Source organism: Palaemon carinicauda, chromosome 6 (assembly GCF_036898095.1).
Source record: "Palaemon carinicauda isolate YSFRI2023 chromosome 6, ASM3689809v2, whole genome shotgun sequence".
Taxonomy (NCBI): domain Eukaryota; kingdom Metazoa; phylum Arthropoda; class Malacostraca; order Decapoda; family Palaemonidae; genus Palaemon; species Palaemon carinicauda.
Window position 1 is genome coordinate 158,539,173 of NC_090730.1, and position 17,500 is coordinate 158,556,672.

The window sequence follows — 17,500 nt, forward strand, 5'->3', positions numbered from 1 at the left end:
TTAGCTTGTGAGGATGGTGGGGGGGGGGGGGGGAAAGAGAGAGGGGGGGGGGGGCGCTTGATTGCTGATCATATGTATAATGGTCAATCTCTAGAGCATTGTCCTGCTTGATAGGGTAATGTCCCTGTCACTTGCCTCTGCTATTCACTAGCGGCCTTTAAACCTTTCGACCTTTAAAACTGATCCTGTCACAGAAGTAATATAATTAAGAGATTGCAAGTTTGCAGCCTTGAATATATTAATGATGAAATAAATGAGATGAGGACTATTGGCAAGATATAAAGCGCCCAATAACAAAAAACATTATTTGGTAATATCAATAGAGAAAACTAAAATACTAGAGAATAATGGTTTGATTTTGTAGTGTCCTTCTCCTAGAAGAGCTGCTTGCCATTGCTAAAGAGTCTCTTCTTGCCTTACCAAGAGGAAAGTGGCCACTGAACAGTTACAGTGCAGTTACCCCTTCGGTTAAGAAGAATTGTTTGGTAATCACAGTGTTGTCAGGTGTATGAGGACAGAGGAGAATCTGTAAAGAATATGCCAAACTATTCGGTGTGAGTGTAGGCAAAGGGAAAATTAACCGTAACCAGAGAGAAGGATCCAATGTAGTACTGTCTGGCCAGTCAAAGGACCCCATAACTCTCTAGCGGTAGTATCTCAACTGGTGACTGGTGCCTTGTTCAACCTACTACTTTAAAATTGAGGAGAAGCAAATATGAAGTGGCATTTTGGCCTACACCTTAATAAGGAAGTAAATCTCGTGAAAAGAGAAATGAACAACATAAAAGTATAAGATATTTGTCCGTTAAAGATCAAAATTACGCAATCTATTTGCCATGTGCAAAGAAATTAGCTCATTCTAATAGAGAGTCCTGTTTATAAACAAAATTGTTAATATTATTTTAAATATAGCACGTGGAATGTAAAATCTTCGATATATTGGTATATAATGAGACCGGCAAGGCTCACAAATTCTAATTTCTCAAGTATACCTGACTTTCTCGATTAAGAATTATGTATATTATAAAGCAAATGCCTATGTGATATTAATGTTTCTGATGTACACTGTTAAAAAATGGGAAATTCTCAGTAAAAATATACTGTTCTCAACTGTATTTCAGTAAATTCGGGCGACCGTAATTTTACCCTACTTTGTCATTATCTTTTACGGGTTGGTGACTGGAATATCACTCCTTAACGTCAATATTTCCGTTTTTTGAAATGGAAAGTGCCTGACAACATCTATTCCAGGATTTTTAACGTTTTTACGGGAAATCTTTAATAGTGTACGCTATCATTCACATGTATATGCATTTATATATATTATATATACAGTATATATATATATATATATATATATATATATATATATATATATATATATATATATATATATATATATATATATATATCACAGCGCTGGCAAGCGCGACCGGGGAACAAGCAAAAATGCTGCCAGTGCTGTTATATACGATTACGTAAACCAGAAATACCGGGTTTTCAGAAAAGTGCTTTCCGGACATAGTATAAGCTTGAAACTCTAGGATTTAGTTCTATTCAATTTAACTAGACGATCCTAAAAGTTTCAAGTCCCTATCTTATAAGGTTCGTGAAATATGACGTCAGAAATATGCAAAAAAAATAGCAAAAATGACGTCAACTTTCAGGTGTTCGTGGATAGACGCTTTTTAGCAAAGTTTCAACTTTATAATCTTAGCTTCTGAATGAGCTAGATAGCTGTTCGACCTCAGGTTTTTTCCGGGCTGCCCACAGGCAAGAGCCCGGGTCTTACACAAGGTAAGGCAATCTATACAGACAGACAGACAGACTCAGGTTTTGTAGATTATGTTTTAAATTGTGTATTAGGCTATGTGGGAATGTTTTGCGGTAATCACGAAGGCTGTAGTCACGTACTTAAGTTTCAAAAGGCATCAAACTGACATCTTTAAGCGAACTTTCAACGTTTATTTCTCAGCTTCTGAATAATAAGTTATAGACATGTTTGACCTCACATTTTGAAGATATGACTATAAACTAGTTAATCAATACGCTTGCGTAAAAAAAGAGTGATATTTTACCCAAAAACCGATAAATCGGTTGGAACTTTTGACCGGGGAAACGTCTGTCTATATCCGAACATAACTTGACAACAAAACGTTTACCCGATTGAGCGGTTTAAAGAATTGATATAAAAATTTTAACCGGGTGTCGCCGGTCGCTTGCTTTTGACATTACCCATAGTCATAAAACAAAAAAATTCTGGGTAACGTACCTACTACTATAACGTTAAATAATAAAATAGCATACACGCCAACCTTTGATCACAGCGCTGGCAAGCGCGACCGGGGAACAAGCAAAAATGCTGCCAGTGCTGTGATCAAAGGTTGGCGTGTATGCTATTTTATTATTTAACGTTATAGTAGTAGGTACGTTACCCAGAATTTTTTTGTTTAATGACTATGGGTAATGTCAAAAGCAAGCGACCGGCGACACCCGGTTAAAATTTTTATATCAATTCTTTAAACCGCTCAATCGGGTAAACGTTTTGTTGTCAAGTTATGTTCGGATATAGACAGACGTTTCCCCGGTCAAAAGTTCCAACCGATTTATCGGTTTTTGGGTAAAATATATGTATATATATGTATACTTATATATATATTATATATATGTGAATATATATATATATATATATATATATATATATATATATTTATATATATATATATTTATATATATATATATATATATATATATATATTTATATATATATATATATGTATGTATATATACATTATATATATATATATATATATATATATATATATATATATATATATATATATATATATATATATATATATATATATATATATATATACCTAAGTGTTAAACCAACGCTCGGCATATGTTTATTAAGTTCGCGGACAGCCTTCCTCCTTCCAGTTTCAATGGATAATTGTGTTTTTCATTTACTTTGGCTCTTTTTGGTGGCTTGCATTTATCAATGGAAATATTAAGAAATAATTAAGATTGCTGTTCAGACATCTGATTAATGGAAGCTCTATCACGTTTTATGAAGTGAATTACTTGTATATGAGCAAAGATTGATATTTAAGCCTCGTTGAAATATAGTGTGTTTCATTATTATTATTATTATTATCATTATTATTATTATTATTATTATTATTATTACTATTATTATTATTATTATTCAAGCTACAACCCTAGTTGGAAAAGCGAGATGCTATAAGCCCAAGGGCTTCAATAGGGAAAAATAGCACAGTGAGGAAAGGAAATAAGGAAATAAATAAATGATGAGAACAAATTAACAATAAATCATTCTAAAAACAGTAACAACGTCAAAACAGATATGTCATATATAAACTATAAAAAGACTCAAGTCAGCCTGGTCAACATAAAAACATTATTATTATTATTATTATTATTATTATTATTATTATTATTAGTAGTAGTAGTAGTAGTAGTAGTAGTAGTAGTAGTAGTAGTAGTAGTACTTGTTAAACCCTAGTTGAAAAAGCAGAATGCTATAAGCCCGAGCTGTCCAACAGGGAAAAGTGTCATTTGGGGAAAGGATATGAAATAAGGAAACGACAAGAAAAGTAATTAACAATATAAAACATTTAAAGCACAATAACACAATTAAAATAGATATTTCATATATAAACTATAAAACCTAAAAAACAAAACAAGAGGAAGAGAAATAAGATAAAATGGTGTGCCCGAGTGTACCCTCGAGCAAGAGAACTCTACCCCTAGACAGTGAAAGACTTTGGTAAACTGGATCTAGTGCCTTTGAAAAGAGTTAATAAGAAAAAGCTGAGTAAAAACGAAGAAACAAAATCCATATGCATATTATAATAAACAAAGCAAATTGATCTCATAATTAGAATACACGAATCACTTGCATGAGAACAGGTGCACATCGCAAACCTCAGTGAATAAGTAAAGATGTAAGACTTTCTTGGGATATTAAGATGTAATACTGAAAGCTATTACCTTTTTGCCTGATTGATATTCTGCAAAATCATTGAATCTGCAGACTGCTGATTCACTTTAACAAATCATAATAGTTATGCCTTCCTTAAGGACATTGATTTTATATAATGGCTCACATGGCTTTCCTCTATAAAACGATGGAATATAGGAAGCTCTACAGAATATTTCGACTTGTAACGAGTGATTAGACCAACCTTTTCCACGTTTAAAGAAAAAAAATAAAAGCTACTTATTCAGAATAAATTCTTAACGGGAATAAAGATAAACTCCAGAATAAAGATAATTCTATTGAAAAGTAAAACTTGACAAGAAAGTTAAACTTATTTCATGAACTATTGCACAGTAGATTGGAAAATTTGCATAGTATTTCCCCCAAAAAACCTTATTGTGACAGGTGGAACCTCGAAAATGAAATTGATGGACCTTTGTTATTATTGGGTTTTCAAGCAAGCCATTGATTTAACTAAAAGAATGACAATCTACTGAATTAAACCGAGGTGTATTTTCAAATTATTGCGAGAGAAAAGAACAAATATTTTTACGTTTAGTAAATAACTTAGTAAGCTACTTTTTGTTTGGAGAAAATAGACTTTTGGCCAGGATAAATATACAAAATTTTCGAATATTAAGGAAAACGGGACAATGAAGATATCTCGTCTTTTTTCTTTAACTATTGGATGGTGGGAAATTTGCATAATGTTTTGACAATTCCATTATTTTGGAAACGGACCGGCCAGAAGCTCCGTTTGGATATCAAACTAATGGAAAATTGTTAGTATTGTCTTTGAGTAAGCAATGTTCAATCTATAACAATGACAATCTTCTTCTTTCAGGTTTTGCAAAAGTCAGACATAACGGAAGAGTGAAAATGCCTCTGAAAGCAATGTTACCTCTGTTTTGCTGGGTCGTTTTCATTTCTTCAGGACAAACTTTAGTTGGAGCCATGATGACACCTAGTGGTACCCCAACCCAATGCATCGGGACAGGACAAGTGCCCATACCCACCAGCGCTGTATCATTGCCGGATGAAGTTTACACGACCTTCCCTGCCCAATCGTACCAGCTCGTATCCGAGGTCGTGTGTGCTTCTTTATCGTTCAAAAAGAAGGCCATTGCTTACTCATATCAAGTTAAGTATTAGCTCTTAAAAGTGTGCTTCCATAATGAGTTCCTCATACAAAATGTTTTTTATATCTTAAAAAAAATAGCGTTAATACACATTTTAATAATGGTTTTTAATGTGTTTCGCTTTTGTCATGCTCAAGGATTTTCTTATATGAGGTTGAGCATAGCTTTAGATTTATCCCTTTTATTATAATCTAGATGAGTAATTCGATGTAGCCAATCGAACTTAGTCTTTCTTGAGACATAGCTGCCTATGACCTTTATTCCTGTTAGTCTTGGAGGTATTTGCCATTCGTAAAATTGTTATTTTTTTTTTTTGGGGGGGGGGGGGGGTTATATACTGAATATCATTATATGAATGTTATCAAGAATCACTCCCTGATTATATTAACATTTTAAAGATTTTGGTAGAAATTTTCTTTTAAAATTTCCATTGAAAAGTAAGCTACCTATACTCTAAGATACCTCCACTCAATTTAACGAGATCCACTTTTCTTCCCCACCATTATCCCTACATTAAGGGGTCGGTTTCCTGATGCGGCCTCTCCAATGCCTTTGATTAAGGCATTCTCTTCCACAAAACCTCTTCTCTCCATATCATCCTTCACCTTATCTCGCCATCTAATTCTCTGCTTCCCTCTTGATCTTCTCGCCCTTACAGATTCCTCCCAAGCCCTCCTCACTCCCTCCCGATCATCCATCCTTAACATGTGCCCACACCATCTCAGTCGTGATATTCTAATCAGTTCTGTAATATTTACTATACCTGCCATTTATCTTATTTCGTCCTTTTCCAATCTTTCAAGCAGTAGTAATCCCATAATCCACCTTGGCATTCCCATCTCAGTTCTCTCAAGCTTTGCTTCCTCTTTTCGTCTTAAAGGCCAAGTTCACACTTGTCTTATTATTATTATTATCATTATTATTACTATCCAAGCTACAACCCAAGTTGGAAAAGCAAGATGCTATAAGCCCAGGGGCTCCAACGGGGAAAAATAGCCCAGTGAGTAAAGGAAATAAGGAAATAAATAAATGAAGAGAACAAATTAACAATAAATCATTCTAAAAAAAGTAACAACGTCAAAACAGACATGTCATATATAAACTATTAACAACATAAAAAACAAATATGTCATAAATAAATTATAAAAAGACTCATGTCCGCCTGGTCAACAAAAAAGCATTTGCTCCAACTTTGAACTTTTGAAGTTCTACTGATTCAACGACCCGATTAGGAAGATATTCCACAACTTGGTAACAGCTGGAATAAAACTTCTAGAGTACTGCGTAGTATTAAGCCTCATGATGGAGAAGGCCTGGTTATTAGAATTAACTGTCTGCCTAGTATTACAGTGCTATAGATCTTAACTTTTACTTGAGAGGCATTTACCTATCACATACCACTCCTGCTACCTCCATCCACTTTCTCCATGCTGCTTTTATCATATTCTCAACTTCAGCCTCACGTCCTCCTTCATGATTTATAGTAGATTCCAAGTATCTAATTTGTACTACTTGTTTTATAACTGCTTTACTTTTATGTATGGCTATCCTGTCCCTACCTTCCTTACTGCTAGCCATAGCTTCGGTCTTATCCACATTCACCCTCAAAACCCCCTTTTCCAAAGTCTCTTGCCACTCTACCACCCTTCTCTGTAATTCTTCCTCATTTTCAGCAGTAATCGCTTTAGGATACAATCATGTATACTAAATGTAAGAAATTTTATAAAAAAGAAATATATATATTATATTTCAATGTTTCGTTTTCAGTCCCCTTTGCATTTTATAGTTATATCCTTGTTTTTTCTCGAATGAATATTCCGTTACATGATCTTGTCAAAAGTGTACTATTCAAAACCTATGGTAGCCAATTTCTGCTGATCTGAATTTATGATGAAAGGCTAAGCTAGGGGATCTATTTTTCTTTTACATAACAGGTGGAATGTGTACAATCTACGGTGCTGACAACGGAGTCTATGAAAACTTCAGTTTCTTTGCTGACCCAGAAATTCCTCCTGTGGAAGTTCTTGAAGATATTTCTCCATCAAAACCAACATATGCGAGTGACCCTTACGCTTCAGGGTATGTATGAGAGTGCAAAGCAAACCTTTATGAATCCAGAATTTAAACTGCTTGTTCTCACTATAGTTTACCTAGGAAGTATTTCTTAATCTATAAAAAAAAACTAAAGAAAAAATCATCATCATATTCACTTTCACAAATATTTCTCCATATAATGAGGGAAGGGTCAGAAGTAGTGTTTGATAAAAGAATGGCAAATAAACTTAAGTTCTAGATCTATTGTATCGTAATTAGATCAGAAATGATACATTGTTCAGAGACATAGGTATTAAAGGGGATGAGGAGCAATAATTGGAGCAAGCAGAAATGAGGCTGTCGAGGTAGAGTTTTCGGATTTGCAGAGATACAGGTTGACAAATCAAGTAATTTGAAGTGCTGAGTGCGTATAAAATACAGGCACGATAAGAGAGCTAAGACTCAGATGGTATGGGTATGTAGTAAGGTCGGGTGATGGGAAGTGAGTAAGGGGAGCATTGGTAAAACCTATTATGGGTGGAAAGTAAAGAGGGTTGTTGGGGCCTTATTGGTAACGTCTCTGGCTGGTGATCGCCAGATGGGAGTTTGAGTCCTGCTCAAACTAGTTAGTTCCTTTGGTATCTGCAGCCTCACTATCCTTGTGAATTAAGGATGGGGGTGTTTGGGGGAGCCTATAGGTCTATCTGCTGAGTCATCAGCAACCATTATCTGGACCTCCCTGGTCCTAGCTTGGGTGGAGATGGGGCTTAGGCACTGATCATATGTATATGTGGTCAGTCTCTAAGGCATTGTCCTGCTTGATACGGCAATGTCACTGTTCCTTGCCTCGGACCTTCATGAGTGACCTTTAAACTTTAAACCTTTAAAGGATTAAGTGAACAGATAAAGCGAAGGACTGTTCGAAGAAAAGTTTAAGGGAGATAAATACTTTAAATAGAAATAGGCGAAGAAGAAACACGAAGGCAACCAACCCTTTAGTTTAGGAATATAATAGTGACTAAGAAGTTATGATTCTTAGGCGTTTTTCTTCCTTATCTTTAACTCCTTAAATGCAAAGATACTTTTTTTCAAGAAGAAACTAAATAATCCAAATACTAAACTAACAACTGGTGTTCCAACAAGAATATCAATTATTGTAAAAGCATGCATTTAAAAACTGGTACAGTAACCAACATAAAAGACAAAATACATAAGCCAGCAGTTAAAGTTTTCTAAATGATAATTAAATTGAATCTGAAAAGAAAGATGATATGAGACATTAGCGAGTGTAATGTAACACCCAATGAACTCATTAAAGGTTTAAAGGTTGCTCATGAATGGAAGGGGCAAGGGACAGTGGCAATGCCCTAACGAACAGGACAAGGCCCTAGAGACTGAGCATATATACATATGATCAGCGCCCAAGCCCCTTCGCCCAAGCTACGGTCAAGGAGGGCCAGGTAATGGCTGCTGATGATTCAGCAGATAGAGCTATAGGCTCCTCCAAAATCTTCCATCCTTAGCGCATAAGGATGCTGAGGTTGCAGCGACCAAAGAAACTAACGAGTTTGAGCGGAACTCGAACCCCAGTCTGGCAATCAGCAGTCAGGGAAGTTACCACATCGGCCACCACAACCCTGATGATACATCTTACTATCCACCAGGAAAATAGTAAGACCTTGAAACCGATACTAAAGAGTAACATAGTTTCATATGAACATCACCTGAAGGAGGAAGGCGGGATTAATCAATTCAAATGACATATGGAGGAATGCCGCCCACAATCATTCCTTTGAATGACTATGGTACATATATTTAAGCAAATGAAGAACCATCTTCAATAAGCTTAATATCACAATCCTCATCATCATCATCTCCTCCTACGCCTACTGACGCAAAGGGCCTCGGTTAGATTTCGCCAGTCTTCCCTATCTTGAGATTTTAATTCAATACTTCTCCATTCATCATCTCCTACTTAACGCTTCATATTCCTCAGCCATGTAGGCCTGGGTCTTCCAACTCTCCTAGTGCCTTGTCGAGCCTAGCTGAACGTTTGGTGAACTAATCTCTCTTGGGGAGTGCGAAGAGCATGCCCAAACCATCTCCATTCACCCCTCATCATGATCTCATCAGCCATGTTAATGTATTCTTCAGAAATTTGAAGATAGCAGTGAAAGCACTGTCTGTAGAAACATCACGATAAACAATTAGGTTCAAATCCCTCATCGGTACTCTACCGCACGTGTGTCATACATGCTCATGCACTGTAATACTATTTTTTTTCCTTGCTATCTCCCTCACTAATAATAGAAAAACCTGTTTAAGCTTGCCATCGCATGTTTCCTATTGTTTGAATTTTTGTGACATTGTTGCTCTCAATTGTTTGCATATAAGCTTGTTATCTGTTGAATAAAACTCTCTGTTAGTACCTACCAGCTACGTTGTCACAGTGCTCTTGGAGAACTTCGTAATTTACAAAGAATATTAAATAGGGATAGTTAGAAAACTTAGAATACTGCAGTTTGAAAATAATGCTATAGAAAATACCATCATATTAAACAAAATTTGTGTAAGTCGATATATCTTCCTATTAGCTAATTTTTGTAGCTATAGACACCGAAATATATATCAGGCTTTAATCTGCACACTTTTGAAAAAACAGTTTATTCTTATTTTTGGGGGTATCCTATAGTTACCCATAATGAAGATAACCCAATTTTCTGACTCTTGAGATGAATATTGGTTAATCTTAGCGCCTAACTGGTTTCTAATTTTGGTGACTTAATGACAATGTTATTGTTAATATTGTTATTATTTGCTAAGCTACAACCCTAGTTGGAAAAGCAAGATACTATAAGCCCAAGGACCCCGACAGGGAAAGTAGCCCAGTGAGGAAAGGAAACAAGGAAAAAAAATTAAGAACGATAACATTAAAATGAACATTTCTTATACAAAATACTAAACCTTTAACAAAACAAGAGGATGAAAAATTTGATAGAATAGTGTGCCCAAGTGTACCCTCTAGCAAGAGAGCTGTACCAACCGTGTGTCACACAATTGTACATAATTCCTTTTGCATATATTATGCTTGTATCTTCGCTCTTCCCTCGCACTAAACGAACATGAAAATTCATGTCTGCTGTTTCCTCTGTAACATTGTCTGTCTTCTTAACTTGTTATGTCCTGTTGCCTTGAGGTTTTGTATATAAAGGAGAGTGTTCTATAACAATATAACTCAGTTGATTGCATCCTGCCTTTGAGTTCACAACCCTCTCTCGGCTCGTCACAGAGCTCTAACCCAAGACTGTGGAAGACCATGGTACATAGGCTATGGCACTACCAAAGACTAGAGAACAATGGTTTGATTTTGGAGTATCCTTCTCCTAGAAGAGCGGCTTACCTTAGTTAAAGAGTCTCTTCTACCCTTACCAAGAGGAAAGTAATTAATGAATAATTATAGTGCAGTAGTTAACCCATTGGGTGAAGAAGAATTGTTTGGTAATCTCAGTGGTGTCAGGTGTATGAGTACAAAGGAGAATCTCTAAAGAATAGGCCAGACTATTCGGTGTATATAAAGTCCCTAATCATCTAACAGATTATGTCTCACTCAAAATAAACATGACAATGATACTAACATGGATAGAACCTGTTACATATTCATCTCCAGGCATTTTGTTCATTATTTTCTCTGCCCCTTTTCTCTGCAGAAGTCCTAAGGAACTTGCTGTCAATGAAATTTATGTAAACGATGATATGTATGAATCAAAGGACGGTTTAGTGAAACCCTGGTGGATGGTTGATCTCAAGGAGCTACGAACTGTTCACCAAGTCCAGATATTTACCAGACAGAATTTTCGCCCCGAAAGACTTCATGATATTGAGGTAAGCAGATGTAAATGTTTTTTTGAAAAAGATGTGCTTCATTTTTTTTGTGTGTGAGAGAGAGAGAGAGAGAGAGAGAGAGAGAGAGAGAGAGAGAGAGAGAGAGAGAGAGAGAGAGAGAGAGAGAGAGTATTTGATATATGTTGAATCTGTAGAACTTCAAAAGTTTAAGTTGCAGCAAATGTTTTTATATTGAAAGGCTGACATAAGTCTTTTTATAGTTTATATATGACATATCTGTTTTGACGTTTTTACTGTTTTTAGAATAATTTATTGTTAATTTGTTCTCATCATTTATTCATTTCCTTATTTCCACTTCCTCACTGGGCTATTTTATCCCTGTTGGAACCCTCGGGCTTATAGCATCTTGCTTTTCAAACTTGGGTTGTAGCTTGGCTAGTAATAATAATAATAATAATAATAATAATAATAATAATAATAATAATAATAATAATGTAATATTATAAAGGGAAAGATTTGTGACCAAAATTATCATTGAATACAAGATGCTAAAACGGAAAGAATCCCTTTGAAGAAACATTGTTCCTTTGTCAACGGAATCAATATCTTAGTGAGTCATTCAATGCAGAGGAAAAAAGATTCACACTTGAGATGAGAAAAAGTGAAAAGGCTAAATGAAGATTTGAGAAAATTTAAGTATTACAGTAAAAAGAAAAACGAACGTAGAGTCAAACAATAGGAACTTAGTGTCTGACAGAAAGGTATTGCACTAAGGAGGTGAAAGTGCTCCTGATTAATTGTTCATAATATTCGGAGAAGGGAAAATTTCAATGAAAGGGGTATGATAGATTTGCTTTCAATTTGGTAGAATTATTTGGCGCAACATTGCTTCAAGCACAAGGCTAGGTGTTTGGCAGGATCTTGGTTGAGAAATTAAGAGATAGCGGAAGGAATTATTATTATTATTATCACTTGCTAAGGTACAACCCTAGTTGGAAAAGCAGGATGCTATAAGCCCAGGGGTTCCAACAGGGAAAATAGCCAAGTGAGGAAAGGAAACAAGGAAAAATAAATATTTTAAGAAGAGTAACAACATTAAAATGAATATATATTATACAAACTATATAAACTTTAACAAAACAAGAGGAAGAGAAACAAGATAGAATAGTGTGCCCGAGTGTACCCTCAAGCAAGAGAAATGATAGAGGAAGATCATTGAATAAAGCATGGATCTAAATTGTGGAGTAAAAGTTTTTTTTTTTGAGAAGTCTGAGAATGAAGAGAAAAATGTCTGATGAGACTCAGCAACCATTTCGTTACTGGTGTAGATTCACCAGTTTATAAGAATCACGGCAGACTCTTGAATTTGAACGTACATAAAAAAAGATTATGATTGAGTTAATAGCAAATCAAAATGGTGTGTGCTCAGGAGATATAATTAATATATTCCATGAGTCATCAAAGAAGCATATAAGCAAAGCACTTTCTAGTACTTGTGTGGATAAGTTTCGTGATCGCTGATTGGTTAGAATTATCTTGTCCAACCAATCAGCGATCCGGAAACTTTTCCGAGCTAAAAGGGCACCGCTGCGAGTCGGTGCAAATATGCATCGCTAAAAGAAATGGACTATAGTTTGCTGTGAAAGAATGGTTATGAATGCTGCTAAGTAAACGCATAGATACAAAGTAGCTGGATAAGTAATTGGTCGACAATGGATTGAAGAGTGGCTTATGTTACAAGATGATATATCTATCTAATATAGTAAAGAAAACTTAATATATACTGAAATATTATGGATGTGTTTGGAACTGGAAAATTTTAAGTTAAGACTGAATGTAATGAAGGCTAAGGTTATGTGAGTAATTGGAAAGTAATTTGGAAGGAATGTTCATATCATTATTATTATTACTTGCTAAGCCACAACCCTCGTTGGAAAAGCAAGATTTCATAAGCTAAGTGGCCCAAATAGAGAAAATAGCCCAGTGAGGAAAGGAAGGACGGAAAAATAAAATATTTCAAGAACAGTAACATTAAAATAAGTTTAAACAATAAAAACTTTAACAAAACAAGAGGAGAAATTAGATAGAATAATGTGCCCGAGCGTACCCTCAAGCAAGAGAACTCTAACACAAGACAGTAGAAGACCATGGTACAGAGGCAATGGCACTACCCAAGACTAGAGAACAATGGTTTGATTTTGGAGAATCCTTCTCTTGGAAGAGCTGTAAGAATGGCAACAGTTAATTTATTCATATGATCATTGAAAGAATGGAAGCGGTCAATTGGTTTAGAATTTAGGAGTAAAGATGATGGATACTGATGGGATGAGGCCAATAACTGACTTTATGACGGAATTATTGGCACAGTTTAAATTAAATATGTTAAAGAATGAAAGGCGTGAAAATACGAAAATTGTAAAAAATTACTTAAAGCGAAAAGATGGATTAGACTGTTTGTAGTTGTCTTCTTAATGGTGAGTGAGTGAAGGCAAATAGATTAGATAAGAAAGGAGGAGACATACTCAGAAATCTTTAGCAGATTCTGAAACAAATGTGGCACAATATCTACACTGCTAAAAATTTGCATTGAAAAAACGGTAAATACCTGGCAACATTTATTCCAGGATTTTTACCGCTCTAAAAACGGTTTTATGAACGTAAAAGAGTTATATTACGGTCACCACCTTGTAAAAGATAAAAGCAAAGTTAGGTAAAATTACGGTCGCCTGTACTTCACTGAAATACGGTTGATAACAGTATATTCTTAAGGAGAATTTCTTATTAAAATTACTGTTTCTTCTAACAGTGTACGAGTAGAGAATGATGTCGAATAGCGTTTATATCATAGTTTTTACTTGAAGTTATTATTGTAGGTTTTTCATGATTGATTCTGTATTTGAATGATAAATATTGCAGTAACATCTGTTCTATTTCTCTAGACAGACAACCACTTTAGGAAAATGATTTTTGTGTGGTCGTAGTACAGTGTACTATGTACTTGACTATCATCTGTCAAATGATATTATTATTATTATTATTATTATTATTATTATTATTATTATTATTACTAGCTAAGCTTCAACCCTAGTTGGAAAAGCAGGATACTATAAGACCAGGGGCTCCAACAAGAAAAATAGTCCAGTGAGGAAATGAAAAATGGAAAACAAAATATTTCAAGAAGAGTAATAACATTCTAATATCTCATATATAAACTATAAAAACTTTAACATTTCCTTGTTTTCCAGGTCCGTATTGGCCAAAATCTGGTTTTAGATGGAGATATGACATCCTATACTCTAATGTCCACCTACAAGGGGCCCTACGACGTTAGCCAGGGGCATGTCATCTGCTCAAATCTAAGAGGTGTTACCGGTAGATACCTTAGCATTCAGATTGTTAACAGTGACGTCAGTCGTCTTCAGCTGGTGGAAGTTAGGGTTTATGTTGCAAAAATAATTTAATATCAAAACTACAAAATTGTTTGGAACGGCTCTTCTAAATATTGAGTTTTATACCTCAGTCTGTTAATACTATTTTTGCCAATTTGGGTGTCTTTTAGTTGGTTTAATGGAAAAAGTTTCTTTACATAAAGTACTCGTGGCCGGTTTAGTATGTGCCCTACCTTTCCAATATGGCCTACGAAATTCTATCCTGTTTCAGTATGTGGCCTAGCCTAACCTAACCTAACATAACCCTACCTAACCTAACAAGCCAGGTAGGCCACATACTAAACAAGAATAAAAAAAGTAGGGCACATACTAAACCGGCAACAATTATTCTACAGGGATTTAGGTTCTGATGTTATTCCAAAATCAATTTATCTGATCCCAAAATAATTGAGCGTGGGGATTTGCATATGCAACTGTTCCGTCTCCACAATTATCATAAATATGACTAGAGTTAAAGTGAAGTTAAACGAGTGGCCTACCTGGTAATTGCTTGTCGATGATGATATGTAACATGGATAGAGAAGGCTATGGAACAGCCACTTTCACCTCAAGGGCCTGAATGTTAACCTCATCTGGAGAGATATATTCCTGCATCCATAACACAGTGGTACCTTGATTTATGTTTAGTCCATTTGAGGAGCAACCACGTAAGCCAAAATGCACTTGAACTTAAGCAATATTTCCAATAATAAATTTAGTGAATTTATATAATACACATATGTACCCATTTAACAATCAATAACCCCTATCCTCACAAATGAATACAGATTGATAATTCACCATGAAAAAGGAGATGACAATTTAACTGGCTTGGAAATGAGATGAAAATTCCTACATGGCAACACTCCTACTGGTCTGATGAGAAGCCGTGAAGGGTTTACATGACATTTCTCATACGCGCATGATGATTTACTTCTAGACGCCAGAGCAAATATTCGCCGAACAAAAATGTTATTATACTAAAATGGTTCGAATTGGGTTTTAGATAAGAGAGAATATGAAACTTGACATGGAAATTAAATAGTGATACCATATCTAACTGCCCGTATAACTTGTTTACTTGTTCACAAAGCAGATGTTGACTTACATTTCCTCATTTCAAAGTTGTCTGGTAACAGTTTCGATCGTCGACCATTTGCTCTGGAACATTCGTGTGGACGAAAGAAAAAGAAAGAAAATGATAATTGTTCATTTTAGCAACTTCTACAAGGTCTTAGGGGAGTTTCAGGTTTAATCGGTAGACTGATTCTAAGCCTATGGAAGACTGATATAAATATAGATCTAGGTTTGCTAAGCAATAACCCATGAACTCAAAGATTCATCAATTTTGAAGTCAAAGTATCGTGACTGCTTTAACACACTCTTGCTTTGAAGGACTAATGCGACAGTTCAAACAAATAGCAATAGTTATTTATTTAAGTTTGTCATCATTGTAGAAATGGCCTTAGCTGGATATAAACTAACGCAGAAAACGTAATAAAGGGATAACTATTGTATATGTTTGGATCCAATCCCCCACGGATGTGCAACGGACAATAAAGTCTAAAGATTCTTTTAATGACGAAGTATATGATATGTTTTCATCAAACTTACACAAAATGTCTCTAAACCGCTTATCTACAATAATAAAGTGGGCAAAATCTTGGTGAAGGTAATAAATAATGTATAACACACATGTTACTTCAACCACTTTAGAGACGCTTCAACGACTCTGACTCTGACTAGCGTCATGTAAACATATAGACGACAGAAACTAAACAAATGACTATCAACATAAAAGATTCTAATCGGAAATGGATTACAAAATAAGAAGAATTTTCTACTCTATCTTTGAGGTATTCTATACAGGATTCAATACTTTATAACATACGCTGCAGCACTTATGATTAAAGTTAAAACAAGGTCAGACAATCAAATAATAATGTATTGATGTTACTTTCGATACATTTACCGTTATTCTGTTACATTACATAATCATATAAAATATCTCATAGTTAATTAGGATGGATCTTCCACAACCTGATTAATGATAAAAGATAATGATAATAATCAGGCCTTCTCCATCATGAGTCTCAATAGTACACAGTATTCTAGAAGTTTTATTCTAGCTATGACCAAAATTGTGGACGAATTTTCCTAATTGGGTAGTTGAATCGGTAGAACTTCAAAAGTTCAAACTTGCAGCAAATGTTTTCATGTTGAACAGGCTGATATAAGTCTTTTTATAGTCTATATATGAATTATCTGTTTTAATGTTGTTAATGTTTATTAGAATATTTTATTTTAATCTTTCAGTAAGGAAATAAGGAAATAGATAAACGATATAATATCGTTCATTTATTTCCTTGTATCCTTTCCTCACTGGGCTATTTTTCCTTTTGGAGCCCTTGGGCTTATAGCATCTTGCTTTTCCAACTAGGGTTGTAGCTTGACGAGTAATAATAATAATAATAATAATAATAATAATAATAATAATAATAATAATAATAATAATAATAATAATAATAATAATGAGCTTCTCCTGAGAATGTTTTAGCTGAATGAAATTTTCCACGTATAATGTTGAGTATATCCAATAAGTTATTTTTAACATAAACTGTTTTATAAACTTAGAAATCATAGATTTAAAGAAACTGATGTTGCAACAGCTAATAATGTATTGAATATACTATACAGGCGTCGGTTTTATTCATTTTTGTTCTGATATCCACAAATTGCTTCGATAATTTGTTGAAATGTCACTTAAACAATAATTGCTTTGATCTCAAGTAAGTAAATGTGGGGATTTGCCAAATACAACTGTTTCGTCTTTACAATTATTTCATATTGCAAATTAGTGTTATTTCAAACAGAAAACTAGCGCAAAATGTAATAATTTTATGTCTCTGAGATATGAATGACAAATAAATTATTTTTGACTCGCCTTCTCTTAGAAAATATGATAATAAAGAATGAATCTGAAAGCAGGGCAAGCAGCCTGAAGCAAAATTTCAGCTTCACTGAGTTAATTATGTGCCGTTGATCGATGG

General features: G+C 34.7%; 3 protein-coding genes across 5 annotated transcripts in view; 1 reads left to right on the forward strand and 2 right to left on the reverse strand.

The window, feature by feature from the left end:
- LOC137642764 (N-acetylgalactosaminyltransferase 6-like) overlaps positions 1–17,500 on the reverse strand; it is a 261,626-nt gene that overhangs the window by 101,979 nt on the left and 142,147 nt on the right. The gene's annotated exons all lie outside the window — the stretch shown is intronic.
- Positions 1–17,500, reverse strand: part of LOC137642253 (uncharacterized) — a 73,210-nt gene that overhangs the window by 38,394 nt on the left and 17,316 nt on the right. The window lies entirely within an intron of this gene.
- On the forward strand, positions 6,908–14,834 carry LOC137642252 (pentraxin fusion protein-like). The gene is made up of 3 exons (XM_068374779.1): positions 6,908–7,224; positions 10,887–11,061; positions 14,268–14,834. The coding sequence occupies exons 1-3, from the start codon at positions 7,085–7,087 to the stop codon at positions 14,481–14,483; spliced, it is 531 nt and encodes a 176-aa protein (XP_068230880.1). The 5' UTR covers positions 6,908–7,084; the 3' UTR covers positions 14,484–14,834.